The sequence below is a fragment of the Drosophila nasuta genome, chromosome X (genome assembly GCF_023558535.2).
Source record: "Drosophila nasuta strain 15112-1781.00 chromosome X, ASM2355853v1, whole genome shotgun sequence".
In the NCBI taxonomy this organism is placed as follows: domain Eukaryota; kingdom Metazoa; phylum Arthropoda; class Insecta; order Diptera; family Drosophilidae; genus Drosophila; species Drosophila nasuta.
The window spans coordinates 11,858,055-11,881,335 of NC_083459.1; the positions used below are offsets into that span (position 1 = coordinate 11,858,055).

The 23,281-nt window shown below is 35.7% G+C and overlaps 2 protein-coding genes across 2 annotated transcripts; one reads left to right on the top strand and one right to left on the bottom strand.

Moving 5' to 3' along the window:
* The first annotated feature begins 8,667 nt into the window (after positions 1–8,667).
* LOC132795930 (cofilin/actin-depolymerizing factor homolog) lies at positions 8,668–9,464 on the top strand. Its single transcript, XM_060806894.1, has 2 exons — positions 8,668–8,776; positions 8,856–9,464. The coding sequence occupies exon 2, from the start codon at positions 8,866–8,868 to the stop codon at positions 9,310–9,312; it is 447 nt and encodes a 148-aa protein (XP_060662877.1). The 5' UTR covers positions 8,668–8,776; positions 8,856–8,865; the 3' UTR covers positions 9,313–9,464.
* A 2,711-nt stretch (positions 9,465–12,175) lies between these two features.
* On the bottom strand, positions 12,176–13,535 carry LOC132795684 (uncharacterized). The gene has a single exon (XM_060806545.1). It carries the CDS (start codon positions 13,413–13,415, stop codon positions 12,336–12,338), a length of 1,080 nt encoding a protein of 359 aa, XP_060662528.1. The 5' UTR covers positions 13,416–13,535; the 3' UTR covers positions 12,176–12,335.
* Positions 13,536–23,281: the final 9,746 nt, after the last annotated feature.

Sequence of the window (23,281 nt, forward strand, 5' to 3'; positions counted from 1 at the left end):
GAGCATCTCACGTGCTTCGCTTTGATCTCAAATATCTAATTGCTTAAGTAAATGCGTGTGTGTGTTAAGCACATGCTTTATATTTATCAAACGACATCTCTGCAGCAAATGACTTTAACCTACACACTTTACATTCAATTGTTGCAATTAATAACACATGTTGAATTTGAACTTTTCTTTCTACATTTTATTTTGAGTGATGTTATATTCCAATAACTATTTTCGATAGATAATTCTATTATTTCTTAATGCAATTAAAGTGAAATGGGGATGTTCTATTAAGTTCAATCTTATACATTCTCCCCGTGAGCAAGAAGGTCATTATAATTTTGTGCCGGAAGGCTCCAAGCCAACCCTATAAACCATTTTCAAATATTCTTGATCAGCGTCAACAGCCAGTCTCAGAAACAATATGTTTGCAGGTAGATTAAATTTGATTCACATTTTTGTTGAAGCTAGCCATATAATAATTGCAGTAATTGCAGTATTTTGAAAATTACAAGTTTTAGAACTTATTAAAGAAATACTTTCAATATATTTTTGTTATAACACTTCTTTGTTTTGCTGTTAATCAAAATGGGTAGCGGGTATCTCACAGTCGAGCACACTCGACTGTAGCTTTCTTACTTGTTTATATATAATTCAGTGAGTTCTTAATGTAATAAGAGTTAAATGGAAATGTTATGTTAAGCTTTTTATTGTTGTGAAGTAAAACATGAGCATACAATATTTCTATTTAATGGGGGTTTATTTACCTGGCTAATTGTTGCAAATGCAATTGTTTGAAAATATTTTGAAACCTCACTGAAATTATTTAACTGCTCAAATTATTTAACTGTCTGCAGAAGCTTTTCAAGCCTCTAAATGGGGGCAATGGATGTTAGAAATGTGCAAACTACACAGATATAGTAAATGCATCAAATAATAACAGAAAAGTAAATAAAGTCGAGAAATATAATTCAAGTTATAACAATCTAAAAGTGTATTATCTTGTATAAAATGCTATCGCCAATTTCCCAATGGCAACATTAATATTGCAACCTTGCAACGTGTTGCAATGTTCGAGTCTGTGCTGCAATGCGGTTGACCCACGTGCAACGTTTCCTGCACAAACTTTGTTCTTTTCTTATGACAACGGAGCAAGTTTCAACTGCCGAAGTCTTAGCAGAGACGTTTTTTGCCATAGCTCCTGAGAAACTTTTGCCTTTTTTGTTGCAAATTTACGTGCCACACTGTGCACAAGCTTGTAATGACACCTTAAGTACGCTTGTGGCAATGCCTGCATTGCATTTAATGTGCTTTGAGCGCAAATTGAGTAATGCCACCAATAAGCAATACGCTGAATACTTTTCTTAAAGAAATCTTGAAGGCGATTGCTTTCTTTTTTTAAATAATTAGCTTTTTTATTAAGTATCGAAGCAATACAGCAGGAAGAATAAAGTACTATAACAACACATGTAAAAAATGTATTTATTTGGGCCAAACCTCATACTATTAGTTTAAGGAGTTTATGTGAAGTTTACGATTGGGTGAACGTTTTGGCGAAACCTTGACGCTTTAATCGCCTAGGATTCTGCTAACGAGTCTGCTTCTATGGGTTAGCAACTTGTCGCTATATCGGCTCGTGTGTCTGCCAATCTGCTCCTCTACAGAATGTATTTTCAGATCGCGGTTTTGGGTCGATCCTCTCAGCTTTCTTATTTAACACATAGTTTGAAGCTGATCTAGCCATTTTTTATCTGATTACTGATTTAAAAAAACACGAAAAGTGCTAACGACAAACATATGTAAATATATGAAATATTGCATAAAGCTGCTCATATAATCAATCCCACACAAATAGTTTAATCCAAGCTGAAAGCTGTTGTTAGTGTTGATTTAAATTGTATCTAACTATTCTAAATAAATAAATAAAACCTAATCCTCTCATAGTTTTACGTGTTATTTCCGATTGCAAAAGGCAAATTGCAGCGTGATTAGTGAATTACATTTTGTGTCTTGACTGGCTTAAATAACCACACAATAAAGGATTTTTCGATCAGAATTGCAAAGTGTTATTATGCAAAATTATAGCTAAAATTCGTGTGGAAGAATGAGAAGGAAATGCAGTGAAATATAGGCTGACAATAATTTAGATGTTGGTTAATTAGAAGGGACTTAGCATGCTGGTTTGTAGTTAATTCAGCTCTTTTATATATGCAACATTTAGTCGTTAAACTAAGCTTAAGTTATATGAAATAGTAAATAAATGCTTTCATATTATCAATCTCACATAAACATCTTAAATGGCACTGCTCCTTGAAATGAACACAACTGAATTTGTGGTCAGAGCGTTAAGTTCTTAGCCTTGACTGGCTTAAATATCAAAGTAAATTTCAACACAGATTTCGATCAAGATTGCAACGTGTTATTATGCAAAGTTCATGGGAATACATTTTGAAATATAAGCTGATAACAATTTTGATGTTGGTTAATTAAAGCGGACTAAGAATGTTGCCTTGTAGTTAACACAGCTGGGAATAAAATCAATCCAACATATGTAAATAGGTGAATCCTTTCATAGGCTGTCACACTGCTATTTCAAGGAACGCAGCTGCATTTGTGATTAAAGTATTAAGTTCTTAGTCCTATTTTGAATTAAATAACAAAGCCTATTTGAAGACATCATTTCAATCACAATTTCAACGTATTATTATGCAGAATTATAGCTTAAATTGATGTGAGGAAATAAAAGCTGATAACAATTTTGACGTTGCTTAATAAGATGGGACTCAGCATGCTGGCTTGTAGTTAATTCAGCATATTCATGCATGCAAGGAGTCAACTTACAACTGTCTACTAATGATGACAATAGCAGCTGGTTGTACCAACAACATGTTGACAATTTCATTTAATTTCCATGGGTGGCAAGTTTAGTTCAACTACATTGGATATTGTGCCAGAATAACCATAGATTTGACTACAATGCAAATGTTGCATTCGTATTCTGGGTATTCATGTGAGACAATTGCTTCGATTGATAGCACCCACACACACACACACACACCCACTCACACACACCCACTCACATTGACATTCACGCTCACACTCAGTTACCAATTTGCATATATTCGAATTTCGATGACAAAACTAATTTAAAATCTTGTTTTTGCCAATTTAACTGAGCCAGCTGCTGGGCTTTTGTTCCACTTTTACCATGTACTAAAAACTACATACTATAGTTAAGTGTATCCTTAAATTGGATGCTTCATATAATTGGTTGTATTTTAATTGCATGATGCAACACAAATACAAATAAAAGAAAACAAAATGTTTCAACGATAAAATGCTTTAACTCAACAAGGTTTTACTTTTTATCCACCAGCGTGAAAATATTATTTTTCGGCTAACTTAAAGTGTGTTCAACATCAGTGTAAAGTGCATTACATATGCAACATGCAAGTAAAGTATCTTTTTACATTGTTGTATTTTAATTGCATGATATAATACCCAAAAAAAAAAGGAAACTTTAAACAAATTCTGCTCAAACCAACGTTAAACAAGTTTCTACTTAATTATGTACTGAAAATAGATTGAAAATATTATTTTGCCCCGAATTTAAAATACAAAATAAATGCATACTCAATTACATTAGCTACATATCAAAATTGCACAAATATATGTCGTCATACAGGGCGAATAAGTAATGTTACATACAAAATTTTAAACATATTTTCAGAGCATATGAGCAGCTAATTATTTAGCAAACATGACAAAAAACAATTAATGTATTATTATGTATATTATTTTATTATTCTAAATCCAATTGAATTGAATAAAATTAAGCTACAACTATGTTAAGTCAAATGGCATAGCGTCTAATATTATAAAATATAAGTTAACTACACTTTAATCAAAAGTTATATGTACAAAATAATAAAAATAAATTACTTTATAATAAAGAATCAATTCAATAAAATTGCAAATTAAAACAATAACGTGATAACCAATTGCAATGTATTAAAACATAATTTAAGCATCACTCATATTTACTCAATTTAGAGTAAACAGTTCAGAAAATTACTTAAATTCATTGCTTTAGAAGAACAAAATAAAGCGATTTCCATTTTGTCAATAACCCAAATATATTAATCAATCAAATCTCTATGATTATTTTTATACATTTTTTGCAATCTATTAAAATGTAAATTTTAGTGCAACCTGAAGCAATGCGTGTAATTTTAGAATGTTGTGCAGAAATGCATTTTTTGTAATCGAAAATAATTTTCATTTTGCCCGTCACATTTTTGATAACAATCGTATTTATTATTTACATTAAAAGTGTATTTTTTTTCGTTCGTGTGATACAAAAGTTTATGAAAAGATAGAATATGTAGAAAAATAAGGCTAAAAATAATTATTTTTAGCCATAAAAAATGGCTTCATTTATGCAAAAGGGTTTCTGAAAATAATTTACAATACTAAGAACAATTTAAATATAGTATTCAATTGAATTCACTTATTCAAGCAGCATATAGTATTTACATGTGTAGAAACTGTACTCGTACTCACAGTCGTATACGCAATCTTTACTCCTTTTAAAAAATGTGAACAAGAGAATTCTTACAGACCATTTGTTGTGTTGAGTTTATTCTTTTGTTATGCTTTGTTCTCTGTTGTTTAAAACAAATGCCTCAAATCAATTAAACTTAAGTGAACTTTGCCATTTGTGTGAGTGTGAGACAGAGATGGGGACGGAGACGGAGACGTGGAGCGTGGCTAAGTTTGTACTGCTTGGGTTCAATGGCAACAGACGCATGAATAATGCCAGCATAATTAATTGAAAACTCTGTCTTCGCCCATCGTCGTGGGGTTTTGCTGTCCCTTTTTGGATGTTTCGATTGCTTGTTAATCATTCGCATTTAAGTAACGAATAACATTTTATAACCAGTCCCTCACCCACTCACCCACTCGACCCTCGAGTCCGTTCCACTTGTCGTCGATGGACGACGCCTGGCGGCCGTAAAAGCGATTTTAATCGCCAAGGCAAAGGCAAAAGTTTCGAGCAGCAAAAGAAGATTCGCACTCGCTCTCGCTTCGTAGCAAATCTCCACCTCATTACCCACTCTTCGCTTCGCTTCGCCTCGCCTCGCAGTCGCAGTCGCAGTCACAATCTGTGGCAGCATGCACGACAACATTCGACAACAAATGTCTTTCATTTACGCGTAATAAAAAACGAAATCTCCGCTCAACATTGGCCGCAGGGCGACGCTGCAGCTCGCGGTCTTTAATGCCCATAACTTGTCGTTGTTGTCCCAGTTGCCAGTTGCCAGTTGCCGGTTGCCAACTCCCCCATGAGTGATACCCTGTAAAGTTGTGTCAGGTTGTTTGTTGGCATTAGCCTAAGCTTAATCCTCAAGTTGTTTTCATTTGACAGCAAATCACTTGCTTACAGCGTATCTGGCAGCTGAGCCAGCTCTTGGTCTATGCTCAGTATCAGTATCTTAACTTGTTCCTCGCGTTGCTGTTATTCATCTTCCTTTTGTTGTTGTTCTTTTGTCTCTTTGTTGTTGGGCAACTGTGGGGGCCGCAGGCTGGAGAGGCACTCGCAAAGGCCTTGCCGATGCCTCGAGCTCGCTGCCTCAAGTGTATTTTACATTATTTTGTATTTAATGCTATTTTTTCTTCGTTTACTTTTTCCACTTTCTTCTTCTTCATCATCTTCTTTCGACTTCGCCTGTGTCTTCAGCCGCAGCCCCTGAGATTCTCAATTTTCGCAATGACAGAGCCAAATTGGAGCGCCTGTTAATGGTATACAATATGAGCATGAGCCACGCATGTTGATTACATAAAGATACGGGAGAGAGAGAGAGAGAGAACGAAAGAGTACTGAAATATGCATGAGCCAAGCGCATATTGAATTTAAATAGCACACACAAACACACTGCTGTGGATCTCCCATGGTTACTCGGACCACAGCTTCACACAGCAACAGCCACAGCCATCATCACAGCCACAGCCACAGCAAGCAAGTCTTTGACAACTCTCTCAAGTAGAGCTGCATTCGTTAATTCTTTGTAATCCTAATTGATGTGAGGTTTACTTATTAAAAATATATGTATTTTCTTTCTCATTTCCGCACTCATGAATCTCTGAATTTTCAACTTCAGTATTATAAACTATTTTACTTAAATGCAGTTTGCTCTTTTTACTTCTTAAATTCTTTGAGATAATTGTAACAACTTTCTTTTAAAAATTGCAGTTTGTTTTTCAGGCAATTATTAATGCTTCAAGAAGTGTTTGGATTTATTTTATATTTTAAATGTGAGGTTTACTTATTAAAAATATATATATTCTTTCTCATTTCCGCACTCATGAATCTCTGAATTTTCAACTTCAGTATTATAAACTATTTTACTTAAATGCAGTTTGCTCTTTTCACTTCTTAAATTTTGAGATAATTGTAACAACTTTCTTTTAAAAATTGCAGTTTGTTTTTCAGGCAATTATTAATGCTTCAAGAAGTGTTTGGATTTATTTTATTTATTTTATATTTTAACTTATTCAATTACTGATTACAATGTTAAAACTTGCAGACAATTCAAATCATTTTTACTTATATAAGCTAAAGCTAAGAATACATTTAAAAACCAAATCATCTTAAGATAGAATTTAAGAAACTACGCCTAGAGCGGTTAAAAGTTGAGCATTTATTTGCAGAATAGTTTACCTGGAAAGTTTTGCAGTCGACCACTTAATTTATAATTGTGCAGAGAGTTAATGAATAATACAGTTGTTTGCTGGTTTCTAGTCTCTCCTTTGAGCACACTATCTGCTCCTCTTTCTTTCTTTGTTGCTCTCTTCCCACACACGCACCTCGTGGCTACCCAATTAGATTCGCTTTTGTTTCCAAACAAGCACCGTTTGTGTGTATGTGTGTGTGTCTACTTCTATATGCATATTCAGGCATACAAGAATGTACACAAATGTTATGTACGTATGTGTTTGCACTCTCATGTGTTGAGACTATGCCACTAGATATAACTATGACTATATGTGTGGTCGGAGAGTATATGCGCTGAGATAATAAGTGATAAGAAAACAATAGACACAGTCAAGAGCAGAGACTCACCATCAATTGCAGCCTCTTGTTTGAACTGCCGCTCCAATCATTTTCAACCTTGGGCAAAGTGCAGCAATAATTTAAATTAAAAATTCGGATTTCTCCATTCGCCATATGTCTGCATTTTTCCTTTAATAAATAAATATTGACTTCGCCTATCACAATTCTTATTTCATTAATTTCACTTTACATTATATATGTCTTTACATTAATTTTCCATAAATGTATCTGTTTGAGTAGCATATCGTAAATCTAGTACTTGTTTTATATCTTTTTTTTTGGTATATTTACTACTGTGGGCAAAAAGTAAGGTGAATTTTCAATTTAAACTTCGCGGGTCTAACAATTCGGACTAATTTTTTTTTTCTTAAGTTGGCAAGACTGTTGATGACATCTGGGCCAAATTTCATATGAATGTCATTATCAGAAATATATTTACGCTTGTGTTTTCCAAACGACCAAGAGTGCATTTTTCGATTTTTTACAATGTCTGAATGAGAAGTGCCATCAAATTTTGTTTGCCGAAGATGTTGCGGAAGACCTTTGGTGATTCTACCATGTCACAAAAAAAATGTTTTTAAGTGGTACAAAGACTTCAAAAAGGGTCGAGAACGTGTTGAGGACTTGGAGCGCTCCGGACGACAATCGACGTCAATACATGACCAACACGTCAATGAAGTGGAGGCAAAAATCGTCGGTTGACTATTAGAGACCTTACTGATATGATCGGAATATCAGAAAGATCTGTGAAAACCATTTTGAAATACCATTTGGGCCTACGAAAAGTCAAATCTCGTTTGGTACCAAAAACGACACGTTCACGTTTTTCTTGACCATTTCGCCAAAAATTCGAGGCATATCGTTCCACAATTACCGTATTCGCCTGATTTAACTCCGTGTGACTTCTGACTATTCCCAAAACTGAAGGGACCACTTCGGGGAACGCGTTTCGAGTCGATTGAGGAGATAAAAGCTAAATCGAAGAAGGCACTGATGGCTATACCGAAAAGGGACTATTTGGCATGTTTCGAGGATAGAAAAAAAAGTGTGCATAAATGTATTTTATCATGAAGTGCATGATATTGATTTAGTAGAATAAATAAAGATTTTTCATTTTACAAACAAATTCACCTTACTTTTTTGCCCACAGTAGTAAGTAGTATTCAGTAATTTTATTGGGTTTATTAAAGGTAACATATATATGGTATATTATAACGATAATACAGCTATATATATTTGTAGAAGTATATTTAAGTAGTTTTACAGTAGTTTTTTTGTTTGGGCTATTTAAGGTATATCTCTCCATACATTGCTTAATATATTTTAGGTATATTTCGGTATATATTTGGTATATCTTGTTGACATTGAGACGCGTATATTTAAAATTTGTCATATTTTTTAAGCCTTGTGACTTGCTTGTAAAACTTATTTTAATATTATTCAAATAAACTGTTAAAATTATTATTATTTGCACAGAATATATGTCCTTTACAGTTTTCTATAGATTTTTTACTTAAGTATTATAGTCAATTAATGAATCAAGAATCATTCCCAGCTAGCTTTGATTTAATAGTTTGCTTTCTTCACTGAATTAAGAATCAACTTTAGAATTTTCAGCAATACCAAACGAAACAAACACAAATTTTAAAATCATAAAAGCAAGTACATTTTCTGGTGAGTCTGGAATTTTGATTGTTTAACTGATTGGTTGATTTAAGGGCCTTTCGCCACTCACCATTCACCACTCTCGCAGCGACAGCAAGATGACTTCGGGTATTGAGGTGGCCAGCGAGTGCAAGGACATCTTCGAGGACATTCGCAAGATGAAGCAACATCGCTATGTGATCTTCGCCATCAAAGAGGAGCGCGAAATCAACATTGAAATTATTGGCGCACGCGATGCTGAATATGATGATTTTCTTGAAGATTTGCGCAAGATCGGACCCGAGGAATGTCGCTATGCGGTCTACGATTATGCCTATCAACATCAGTGCCAGGGCGCCTCATCCACGTGCCTCAAGGAGAAGCTCTTCCTGATGCTGTGGTGTCCGATGCAGGCAAAGATCAAGAATAAAATGCTTTACTCCAGCTCGTTTGCTGCTCTCAAAAAGGAGTTTAATGGTGTCCAGAAGTACATACAAGCTACCGAATTCGATGAAGCGTGTTGCGAATGCATCGAGGAGCAGCTGCGTGTCCTTGATCGTGACTGAGACACACACACACACACATACGACCCCTTAGAAATGGACATTCAAATTGTTGAGTAATTATGCTTAATATCTTTTCGGTTACATAAGAGCTCATTGTTTCAGTTCTACATAAAGTTGAGCAAGCAACAAAATAACAAAGCACTTTCAATGTACTCAACTTGCTGTTGTTTACTCGATCCCCCCTTTTGCCCCGCATCATCACTGGCAATTTTATTGGATTTTGCTGCTTTTAATGAGCCCATTTAACATTTGGCTGAGCGCCCAGGATGCCGGATGCCAGAGAGTTGAGCCGACTCACAGCCTTAAATTCGGCAAACGCTTTAGGCGAATATTATTTTCAAGCCTCAACTGTAATTTATTTAGCCCGGTTTGTTGTGGGCAACTCAAACCAGAGCGGCTAAAAATAATTTGGCTGTGGTAAAAGGCAACGGCAACAGCAATGGCGATGGCGGCTTTGTCGCTTGGGAGACGGCAAAAGTTTTGCCATTGAGACTTTTTATCTCATTCATAAATCATGACCAAGTTGCGTGCAAGTTGCTTCGCTCTCTCGCTCTTTTTCTGCCTTTCTCTCTGCCTCTGTCTCTGTCTCGATGTCTGTCTCTGCTGTGGATTCTCACACCTCGTCAGATGTCTCATCGAGGTAGCCTTCCATTTCATTTGGCAGAGAGAACTGGAATTAATCAAATCGAGAATGAGCACGTCGCTTGCTCAAATTGAGAAAAAGAAACAAATTTTTGACATTATTTGAAGGCTGCGAAGCAGAGGCAGAGGCAGAAGCAAAGGCAGAGACCGAGACAAAATGATAGGAATAAAAGAATATTGTGAATGGGACTGCGACTGTGGCAAATGCAAATGCAAATAGTGAAAACGATTTAATGCCATTTGAGCACTGTCGTTCCTCAGATCCCATTTTGCCCCATCGCTGCGGTTAACCTAGAACAATAACATCTCATTTGCTCTTCGATTCGCCCGCTTCCCTCTATTTAATCCACATCTCTTCGTCATCATCTTCTTCTTCTTATTCTTCTTCGACGCAGTCAACTTCATTTTATTGTCTGCCTGCCGCTCACAGTCACAACTACTTGAATTCTGTTTGGCGTCTTAACGTTTTGTCAATCGCTCATCGCTCATCACTCAGTCACGAAATGTTCGCTCCCCCTTGGCTGTGCCACAGAATAAATTCATCATACGCCGCGTTGCCGCAGCCCGAGCGTTGGGGAACGGAAGCGACAAGCAGACAGAGCTGTCGACGAAAATAGTTGCTGATTCCACTTGGGAGACTTTGGCAAACTTAGTCCGTGACCAAAAAGCAGGACATACCAAAGCAGGAAGTCGATAACGATGAGGATGCGGCTGCGACTGCAACGAAAGGAAGGTCTCCGCTTGACTAGAGCTTGGCATGCCCGCTTTGGGCTGGGTATCAAAGCAATAACAACAGCAACAAAAGATAAAAGAATGCGCTCGCCATGGACTTGGGATCCTTTCTTTGCTTCACAGCCAACGACAGCGTACCAGACACTAGCCACAACACACACACACACAAACACACGAAAAGTGCTCGGATGTGTGCAAAAATCAAAGCAAACCGTAAAGAACATTGAAAAAAAGAAGACAAAAGATAGAAGGGAGCAAAAAAAATCCACGCAAATCTAGTGGAAAATTAAAATTTTGCCAATTTATGCGTGCAACAGAGACAGCAACAGCTGACAGCTAGAGCGTGACAGAGATTAGCACATAAACGGAAGGAAACTGAAGGAGGATGTGAAGGGAAAAGCTAAAAAAAAACGTGTTCAAGTGAAGAAGGGGGAGATAAGAGGAAATGAAATTACGACTATGCAACAATGTCAAATGAACTTTGCTCTACTTGATGCTCTGCAGCCGAAAACGGAAATGAGAATATTTCATTTATCATCAGCTCAAAGATGCAATTCTCGAGTTCACCACAACAAAAACGTATATCTCACGCCCTGTCGAACATACAATGCTGATATGCAAGTTATGGCAAAATCTCTTCCTGCAAAGCAATAATAACTTGGGAAGCTTTACTCCGAATTTGAACTTTAAATCTCCACAACTTTTATTCGCTTAGAACTATTTAGGGTTACTCTAGTGAAACAACTTTTAATGGAATGTTTCAGTTTTCTAGATTATTCGAATTTAATTCCAACTTATAAAAACTCTTTAAGACAAAAGGATCCATACGCTAAGTCCTTGTGTGTACTGAACACTGAGATCAAGTTAGCATTTGCCCTTTTGCTCTATGTGAGGTTTCTGTTCGCACTGAGCTGGCCTTGGGACACCTCCGGTATTATTTGAGAGATGTACCGAACTAGTCGAACTCCCTTTCTTCCAATGTTCTAGAGTTGCATCATATCTGAGCAATTGGAGTTATACCAAAACAAATCTGCCTAACTACTAACGATAAAAAGATTCTAAATACAAGCTAAACGTCAATATCATGGAAATAAAAATTGTCAAATCAGCTAAAGTAAAACGCACCTCTTCAAACAACAATCTGCATCATTGAAGCTTATACTAAAATAATATTTAAATTAAATATATTTGTATATATTGTTCAATGAGATTTGTCAATCTGAAATCGCATTCAGTTAAGTTTTTTTATCTCTTCTACAGATATTCAAATGCACTGACCGAATGTCTGTAAAGATTTTTAAATTTATAGTCAGCTTCTAAGAACTTTTGCTGGTATGATAAAACATTTAATATGTTTTCAATTAAGTTCTAATTCAAAATGCATTTAAGCATGAACTAAGGCACAGCTTAGTAACTATTGTGAGAATGGAGCGCATGAAAATGTAATTAATTTCTATAATTAAAAAAACCATGCAATACGATTTGCAATTTGCAATTAACATTAAGCAGCTTCGAAGCCTGTTTTATTGTTTAATTAATCGATTGAGTTACTTAAGTTGCGATTTAATGAAAGAGTTCACTTATGCAGCACACACATACACACACACAGATATGTGCGGTTGTCAATGGGAAAATTGAAATTAATTTGATTAGGTTTTCGCGTTGTAAGTGCTACGACTCTTCGTGCTAGAACGGGATAGAGAAGTGCCAAAGAGCAGCGGCGGCATCGCTTGCGATGGATGCAACTCGTGATTCGGTGGCAAGGCGACAGCACGACGTGAACTCTGCTCTCGCCGCACACTCCAGTGAAGGCGATAGAGATCCTCGTCATCGGATAGCTGCTGCGCCTCCAACAATTCCATTTTCTTCGATTGCTTTGGCAGCTTGCTCACACGCGTTTTGGATATCGAATCACCTGGTTTAGCTCGCAGCGAAGCTTGTGGAATGCTCAACAGTGAAACATTTGCCTTGGAGCTGCTCTTCTCTGCCTCAGTCTCTGTCTCCGCCTCTACCTCTGTGTTCATCTTATGCTCTGGCTCTGCCTGTGACAACTGTTGCTGCAAACGCTTCCTCACCACGCTGGGTATATGCAAGAGTGAGTTATCGCTGGTCAACTCCTTGCCCTGCTCGACGAGACTCAAACGCTGCAAGTGACTCCTCAACGAAACGTCGAGCACTTGACTTGTCTCTGGCAGCTGTTGACTGGCAGCTTTCAGACGCTGCACCAATTGCGGCAGCTTCAATTGCTCCTGTTGCACACGTTGCTCACAAATGCTGGAAATACTTAGACTCGACCTTACATCGCTCGTCTCGCTCTCCGACTTCTCTGGCGGAGACTGCTCATCGTCCAAGCTGAGGATGGAGTCAAGAAAGTCAAACTTATCCATGAAATAGAGCTTCTCGGGCATCTTGGCGGTCTCGGGACTCATCTTGTACTCCAGCAGCTGCAGCTTGTACACATTGAGACGATATCGCATGCTCTGAATGCGATTGCGCACAAACGAGGCATTCAAATGGGAGCCCAGATGTCGTGTGATGTCTTCCCATGCCTCACGCTTCAGCTCCGCGTTTTGGTATTCGCAGAGTGTTGTATTCCACAGACACGGCTGCTGAGCATACAAATCAATCATCCGCAAATGGAATTCCTCATCCTGCGACGAGGGAAGCGTCGGGGCAGCACTGCACTTGGCCGAGGCTCGACGCTGACGATCCCCACTTCGTGATTCCATCTATCTAAAATAGTATTTGTGGTAGATGGCGAATTCGATGACTGTGTTGAAAATTTTACTATTTTATTCGTTCCAAATTTGCTTGAATTGTGTCGCTTTTGTCTCTCAAATCTGTCAGCGATCTAAGTGTCGTCTACTCCTTTTGAAACTAGACAAAACTATCGATATATCGATAGTTTGTAGTAGAGGTAAATACATTACTCTATTTCAAATTACTTTTCTTGAATTTAACAAAAAACTTATTTTTGATATTTAACAAATGCTCTTCTTCCGTTGAATTTTCATCCGAAGAACATGCTATTTTAATTAAGTAATAATTAATTTTCCTATTTATAAGAAAAGTTCATAATGTAATTTCTCCAAACTATGAAGGAAGTATAAGAAGCCATATATGTAGGTAACAGAAAACTCATTTAATACAATAATATAATTTTAGATTTAAAGATTTAAGAGATCTATTGTCGTCATAGCATCATAGCATCATAGATACAAAGTGATCATTATATAATATTATATAAAATAGATCATGATGTAGATCTTCCATTAAAACTACAAAAATATTCAAAGTACCCAATATGTACAAAAATTGATTAAGATTTCATAAACATATTTCAATAAATTTGAAAACAGAATTCGCATTAAAAAATGCATAACATGTAACAATTAGATAATGAAATAAAGGCTTTGAGCATTGGTTAAAATAGTTGATATGGTTTGTGACTTAACTTTTGTTTGAAAAGGTTTGTCCTTGTAAATTATCATTTAAATTTATAAGCAGGAATTAAAATGAACCAACTTGCAAACATTTCTTGTAAACTATTTGGTGTGGTTCCTAACGTTTATTCTATTCGGTAAGTGTTCAGACAGTAAATCACTTAAGAAAAACAATTTTATACTTAGATTTATAAATTAATATTATAATTATATTTATTGCAATTTATATTTGTTCACTATTTTATTTTGTACAATTCTACATTTGTAGAATATAGTTGCCTAGTATCAAATGATGTTTTAGCAGATGTTAACTACATCGCAGCTATGGGGAAAAAAACTAAGCAAGCTTAGCAAGCTGACATTCGAGTTGAGTTTGGACACTTATTATTATGTCAATTTAAGTTTGTTTCTTGCATAAGTAAATCGCACTGTTGTTTTCTCGGTATTTTGGTTGTGCCAAGCTTGTATTTTGAGCTTCGTCCACAGACAAAGTTCTACTTGGTCCAATGGCTAATTAATGTGTAATTCGCAGCTTGCAACTCTGAACATCTGAATGCCGCAACTTGTTAAATTAGTAACTCTTAACTAGAAGTTGTGTTGTTGTAAATGCAGCTGCTGCTGTATGTGTGTGTGTGTGTGTGTGTGTGTGGTGGATGGTGATAAGCCGACACTTGTCAGCAAACGGTTGGAACTGTGCTTTGTGCTTGTCCGAGTGTTTGGTGCTTCTTGTATAAGCGCAGCCGGTGGCAGTTGCTTTGTTTAGTGGCAATTTCATTTGGCACCCAAATAGTCAGACAGCCAGCCAGACAGACAGACAGACAGACAGCCAGACGGTTAGACAGAGAGACAGACAGATAGTCAAACGGCTCAAGCGATGCTGAAACAATGCAGACCAAAAGCACTTTCATCCCCCGCCCTTTGCTATAATCATGAAGACTGCTGCAACCGACTTGGGCGACATTTTAAGCTTAAAGCCAGCGCAACTGTCATCGTCCTTTGTCCTTCGTCTTTGCCTCCTTCTTTGCCTCCTTCTTTGCCTCCTTCTTTGCCTTCTCTCTGGTTGTCGGCAAGTGCATAAAATGAATGGCAACGTCGACGGATATGTAAACGATGCAACAGCACAAATACGACAACTGAGTGCCGCATGCTAGATACAACAATGCACTGCATAAAGGATAAAGGATAAACGACGAGGATGCGTATAAGGATGCACGACAAACGATTGTCACGGCCAACGACTGCAAACTGCAAACTGAAAACTGTAAACTGCCAACTACCAAACTGCCGTTTACCGAGTCTCGACTGCAACTGTTGCCAAAGCGCTTCATTTTTTTACCTTTTATGCCCATAAAAAATGCGGGAGTAATTGTGTTAAACAACACACGCACACACACACACAGATGTGAATAACCGCATTCACCATATTTGTGTGTGAATGAATATTATTGACAGCATTTATTGCCAAGTACATCACATAAATTTGTAAAATGTCAATACGCAATTTTACACAGATTTTCATTCCAGTATTTGCACTAAGCTTAAGCGTGTCACAATGAAAATCCATAAAAACGCATTGCAGAACGTTGCAGACGTATGCACAAAATTACTTACAAAATATTGAATTTACAGTGAAAGGGAAATGTTTTACAGAATTTAAGCAAAGAGTTGAAACAAATTTAAATAACTAGACAAAAATCTAAAAAATGTAATATAGTAAAATAAATTGTAACTCCTAAAATAAATAAATAAAGCTTAATAAAAGTAAAGTTGAATAAATTGCAGTTCAACTAAAAATAAATACTAAGAAAAAACAAAAAAAATAAACAGCTTAACGTATATTTTCTAATAGTCTTTTATTCTTTAAAACTTTCTTAAAATAACATCAGTAAACAAAACTAACCAAGAGCTGATTAAAAAAAAATTAAATGAAGAATATATGCAAGTAGCACCTCAAAAAAGCAAATAAAGCTAAACAAAAATGTCACATAAAAATCAAATTCTTAAAACAACTAAAATAAAAATTAACTAAAATTAATATAAGCTAGTTACATATGAAGCAAACAAATAAAAAAGCAACACATTTTAAGGTAAAACTTATTATCTGCTAGTTGAGCTGAATACGAATCTATTCATTCAATCTATTTGACATGATAACTGCATTTGCAATCGCATTGAACTGACGACGTTGTAAAGCCATTAGCAGCTATCATTGTTGTCATTTATCCATTTAGTAACACGGCGAATTGTAAAAATATATAAAACTCTGCTTTCCAGAATCAAATTAATGTACCCTAACACGAATGAGTTGCATTGACAATGCTCTCTCAATAAAGTAAAGTTACACTTGGAAGTGCGTAACAAAGTCGATCAACTTTGCTTTTACTTCTCTCCATGTTTTGATGTACGAGTCTAAAAAAATATGATGTGAATTTTGTTACTTTGGCTGTCTTGCTATGTCAATTCAAATCATCACAATTTGCAGCACAGTTGCATAAAGTAAAGTGTCGAAAATGTAAAAGAGCTAAACAGAGAGAGAAGAGGAGGAGAAAGCTATAATTGGATTACGAAATTTGCGACATATTGAACGAATAATAAATCTCGTTTCATGCATAAACGACTAATTGCAAAATTGCTTTTAATTGTCTTATTTCCAAGCTGCATTTGAACATGCATAAAGTGTCAACGCTTTATCTATAATTTGATTATTAGCATTAATTATTTTGTCAGGAATGCATTTTACTTATGTTTAACTGTCTGCGAAATAATGTGTCTGACAGCTACATATTTGCTGCACAATAAAATTCTATGCGACACATTTAAGAAATATGAAAAAGTCGAATTGTTTAAAGCACTTCATTCAGATTTAAACTATGGCAATTTACTTGAGACGTGAAAATCCAAAGGCTGAATTCTGTGGAGCAAGTAAAAGACAACGACATTCGCATCAACATCGACATCGAAATCGACATCGATACATGTAAGAGACGACAGTCTGGCAGCGAGAGAAGAGATCTGAAGTGGCACTTCAATTGAATATAAAACCTTTCTTTGTTTCTATTATTTCAATTTCATTATTTACCGTACACGCAATGAAGCATCATCAATCTGGCTTAACTTGAAAGTGCCTGTTGCGTACGATACGAACTCAAGTTCAATTCACAAATTTGAGCATTGCAGTACAATGATTTTTGACTTTTTAAAACCATTTTGCTTCCAGCTTATGTCGAATGAATTTCATTGAATACTTTTCGATGTGCATCGAATCTATTTATATATCGAGTGTTGAATGTACTTAAAAATAGCATTCAACGATTATTGTAATCTCGGCATTAATATCAATTTAATGATTATTAAAATATTCTATGGAAGGTTGTTTTCAGATGGCAGCTGCTTTTAAATACATAAATCAATCGAATTAAAATGTGAAACAGTTGAAAGGACACCGCACGCCATTTACACGTGAATCTCACTTCATTTCACGCCTGTTTAAACCGCTTACTTTTTTATACCCGCTACCCATAGAGTAGAAGGGTATTATAACTTTGTGCTGGCAGGAAATGTATGTAACAGTCAAAAGAAGCTTAATTATTTTGAATGTGGTAGTATATCAATATACCAAATATACCGTTTGGCATATTTTTAGTATTTTCTGTATATTATTTTGGTATATTTTGAGCATTTTATACCGCGATATTTTGCTTTTATTCAAAATGGATGGCGGGTATCTTACAGTCGAGCACACTCGATTATAGAATTCCTACTTGTTTTTTTTTTAACACTAAATTTGTAAGAAAATTGGGTAAAGGTACAACTGTAAGTCGAACTACAAGTTTATATATTTATATACACTAACTCTAAATACGTAAGTTGTAATTCGTTAGTTATTCGATAATCACAAGGACGTTCGGGATCAAATTTGGCAGGATAAAAGTCCTCACGAGTACGCTTTGATTTAAACAGGACTTGCATGGATCAATTTCGATAGGGACGAGATATACATACGCTATTTTCTGTACACATTTGGTCTCGGAGAAATTCTTGTGCAAAAGGACGTTACGATCGGCATTCAAATAGCTGAGATACAGGTCACTTTATGAATTGTGGACAATTTTCATATTTGTACATAGCTTTTACTTTTATCTCTATAATTAAATTTTAACCGATGCATCGCGATGCTACTTTAAAGCATAATTTTAGGATGCGAATTAATGACAGTAATGCGGCACATTTCTTCTGAGGAAATAAAATATTTATTATTACGCATCACTGGATATTTTCAAGTCTGTCACTTGCATCGTTACGCATTATATTTAAATGTCAACTGGATGCACAACTGCAATTTACGAATGCATTAAATGTGACCGTAATTAACTGCTAATTATGATGTCGGCCATCGCTATGCCAACTGTTGATATTAGTGCACATCCATGCACAAAGGAAGCGCTTGCCCATTGGCAATTTTAATTGAAATTAATCGTTGGCCCAGCCAGCCAGCCAGCCAGCCAGCCGCAGATAACTTCCCATCCCTAGCCCAAGCCCAAGCTGAAGCCCAAACACAGGGGTCAAACTGCGGGCTTCCTCTGTGAGCGACATTAAATCTCATAGTAAAGCTGGAAGCAAAGTCATCGCCCAACAAACCATAAAAAACATTAATTACTTTTGTATTCGAAAGATGTCAACGCCAATGGCAATCAACTGGCAAATTATTAGCAGGCGACCTTCTTCTCAGCATCAGCAGCAGCAGGAGCAGCATCACCGACAGCTGGAGGCCTGAAAGACTTTGCGATTAGAGCAGCTAATATACAATAAATACTTTTGATGATTTATGCCCCCAGAACCGTAGAGCAAACGAGCCACGCCCACCGTTAGCCCCATTCATCATAAAAGGCATTTTATGAGCACATAAAATACCAAATTACCGAACCCCAAACATTCCTGAGTAGCTGTTACTTCTCATCTGTCCAATGTCCTTTCCCCTTCCGCTTTTCTCATTGAATGGAACCCATTCAATTAGCGTAACTGTTTGTGCTGCGGCACAAAGTTCAACTACTGGAACCGCCTCCAGTGGCGATAACGATAACGCTATGGAACCCCTTATTTGTGTGTATGTATTTGTGTGTATGACAAGTGCGTATCGTAATGTCAATGGTCCAAAGTTGATAAGCAAAAGAAGCGTTAAAGCAATTCAAATAAACCATATAATTTATAGCACATCTAATTGATACCATCTGTTAACCACTGTGGCCGAAATCTCAAGTTACCATCAGAGTTCTATTAGCCGGCTTTCAATCTGAGTTATTAAGTTGTGGCTTAATCTTTCTCAGTGTATACTAAAAAGATTGATCTTATTCAACGAGTTCAAATGAAGCGGTTTAGCTTGCATTTTAAATTACATTTTTATAAAATAATGTTTTACTGCTTTGGAATAATATGGTAATAGGCGAAAATAAATTCTTTAAATAAATAAATAAATAAATTCTTTGAATAAATTCTTCATACCTTAAAATAAATTAAATTTTAAAATTATTAACAAGATGCGATTGTGAAATACAGTTTGCTTAATGGCAATTTACAACATTTTATGCTAATTATATTAAAGAATAAAATTAAATACTTATTATTATAGAGCAAGGTCTATTCACAATATTGAGTTTGCTCACTGTGTAATAAGTATGCGAATTAAATTAAAATAAATAAGCTGTATACGATGATATTTTATAATTTATTTAATTTCGTTTTTAATTTAATAACATTCGTCTAGCGTTGATAGCACACAAGTTACGCTGTATCATCGATTTTCTAAACTCTTCTCTCTTTATTGATATTCTATCTTTAATGTGGATTAGTATATCGTATAATAAATAAAGCATCGATACGAAGTGAATAAACATTTGCTGATTGCATTCTACAATTTTCAAATCACTTCTTCATGTATCAGGAATTACTTGAATAAATTAAAAAGTTGATTGCTCACCATATCGAAGAGTTCTGTGTAGTGCAACTCAAAATTAGTGATTTTTAATCGCTGAACTCCAAAATTAATTGTTGTCTTAAGGTCATTATATGAAAGCTACTTAATTACATATGCAATCTGTTAGATAGCTGCACTTATTCACACACTATGTTATTTTGCATTGTCACTTATTTTTGTATGGATATTTTTAGAATTGACAAATTCCTGCACTCAATAAACAATGCGAAGTGTGGGCAGGGAGAGAGAGACTTGAGTGAAGACGAGTATGCGCTTAAGCGGCACTCCAGACACTGTCAATAATATGGATATCACATTGATGTCTTTCATTGATGTGGAATGAGGCCAGACGGGAAGACATATTTTCCATTGAACCTGCAAATCGCTGATAATTTTCCCAGGGAATTGAAGTGAACTTCAGAACTTTGGGGTGCGATGCTAAGCAGTTGAGTCTTACGTTAAATATTCATCATTTGAAATATTCATTGTCGCTAAGCCGTGCAGCAATTACGGCTAATTACTAACGTTCATTAGTCTCACAAATGCAAATGTTATGCCACAGCGTGTGTTTTCTCTGTCTCTCGAATTATCTTGCCTGCTTCCTGCATAATTAATGTCATTTGTCTTGATTGAATTTGTCGCCCAATCAAAGCAAATAGATGCCATGGCGCTTGATGTTGATAATGGGCCGCTTAACAATGACAATATCGTAGGCTTGTCACCTCACTTTAATGTCCAGCAACGAAACTTTAAATGGAAACTGTGCTCATAAATACATAAAATAGGTTTGACATATAAGATTTTGGTAAAGATTTATAACAAAATGAAATATCTTATGTAATTTATGCTTGCTTGAGCTCTAACAAACTTGCCGCCTCTGCATTTGCTTGCACTTCAATTTCAATTTACGAGCACAACTTCCCCTTGGGGTAAAAGGATTACTATCATATACACTGGCAACTCCCCAATCACTTGCTTAGTTGACGCTTGCTTCGTGAATTTGAATTTTTCTTTTCTTTTCCTCACTTCAACATTGTTAGTTTTTGTTTCTTTTTTTCACTTTCATTTACAAGAGTTAACTATGACTTTGAACTGCACCCTTGCAACTTGTCGCCCTCTCTTGTCCCAGAGCGTTGTGTCTTTGCTGAGTTTTCTGTTGTTTCGTTTCAGTAAAATGATTTTTCTCCTTCGTAAATATGCAAGCTTTAGTCTTTGCTCTATGACTCAACTATGCGACCTGCGACCTGCTTGGCTTTTATAGCTTTGAGCTGTCGCTGTCCTCTTAGTGACCTTCTCCCACTCCTTGCTCAATTGTGCAGCTGATGGACATGAATGAAAGCGCACTCCCACTATGTAGCAGTGAGTAATGCAAGACATCTCTAAGATGCTGCGTTCAAGTATCTTTGTGCACAAACTCGTCGCACGTCTCGCACTGCAAGAAGTGTCAAAGATTTCGAGAATTTAATTGCAATTTGAGGTGCCAAGAAGCGCCTATTTAAGTGCAATCAAAGGCTCTGAGACTATGCATCATGAAATAATAAGCCACACAAACATTATACAGACGACAGATAGTATGTATATGTATCTAAGCTCTCATTGTCAACTTGGTTTGTTGTCTGTCTATGAAAAGTTCCATTTAAGAAGAATGCTTTTATTTATTTTCTAATATTGGCTAGCTTTAAAATTTATTTCCATAAAGCGACAATTGTATTTGCAAATATTTTAAGCTTGCTAAAAAATAGTTTAGAATATTAAGTAAACATTGTGCATACATACATAGTATATTAACTATACGTTTTATAAGTAGTATACATACGAAGTATATTAAGTATACAAATTATATTAAGTATACGTATACTATATGTCGTATATTAAGTATACGTTGTTCATCAAGTTTACTTAGTATTTTAAGTATACGTAGTATATCAAGTCTACGTGGTATATCAAGCATACGTAGAATATTGTTCTTATAATATTAAGTATACGTAGTATATTAAGTGTACAAATTATATACTATATGTCGTTTATTAAGTATACGTAGTATATAAAGTATACGTAGAATATTAAGTATACGTAGTATATTAAGTGTACAAATTATATTAAGTATACGTATACTATACGTGGTATATTAAGTATACGTTGTTCATCAAGTATACTTAGTATCTTAAGTATACGAAGTACATCAAGTAAACGTATAATATTAAGTTATTGTACAAAGTATATTAAGTATACGTTGTAATAGTTGTATACGTAATATATTAGGAATACAAATATATATACTATACGTCGAATATTAGGTATATGTACGTTGTACATCAAGTATACGTAATATATCAAGTATACGTAGTTTATAAAGAATACGTATGTAGCTTACCAAGAAAAGTTCTATATGAAGTATATATCTATGTACATATGTATGTCCGTTATTTATTGTATAGAATTAAGTGCGCGTTGTGTATTACGAGTAAGTATAAATTGTATAGTAAGTGTACGTAGTTTATAATTTATACGAAGTCTATTAATTTCACGTAGTATGTCAAGTACACGTTTTATACATATGTATGTATCAGTTACTTTGTCCAAGTTAGCATTGTCTCATTCAAAAATATAGAAAATATTTGATTTTTTTGCTCAACTTCTACTAAGCCAACTACTTTTCCTTCATATTTTCCAGCAGAGCCTTCAAATATTGCATTAACTTAGCAAGCGTGGAGTTAACGACTTTTATATAGCTCAGACATTCATCATTTCAGTTCCAACATTTTAAGCAAACAGTTCATTTTACATTTTAACAAAATTCGAAATAAAAACCAAAAAATTTCTTATTTATTACTAAATTCTTGAGTTTTTTGATTTAAAATTACAATGTGTGACTCTAATGGTGATTCAGCAAAGGTAACTAATGAAGGTCGCAGCATGGACGAGGGATTCTGTCATTTGATGGGTGCAATGTACAATGACATGCCATCCGAGCTCGATTCGCAAACGAAACGGAATTCCGAAATGACAAGATCCATTAGATCCATCCGATTACCACGGCCTACGGCATTTGCTGCACGTTATGTGACCAAAGTGCTGCATCCTAGTCCGATGATAGTCTCAAAGCGCTTCGTGAAACCGCAAATGCTGGGCGACAACAACGGCCAAGGCTCGGATCAGGATCGTTTATTGCGCAAACTCT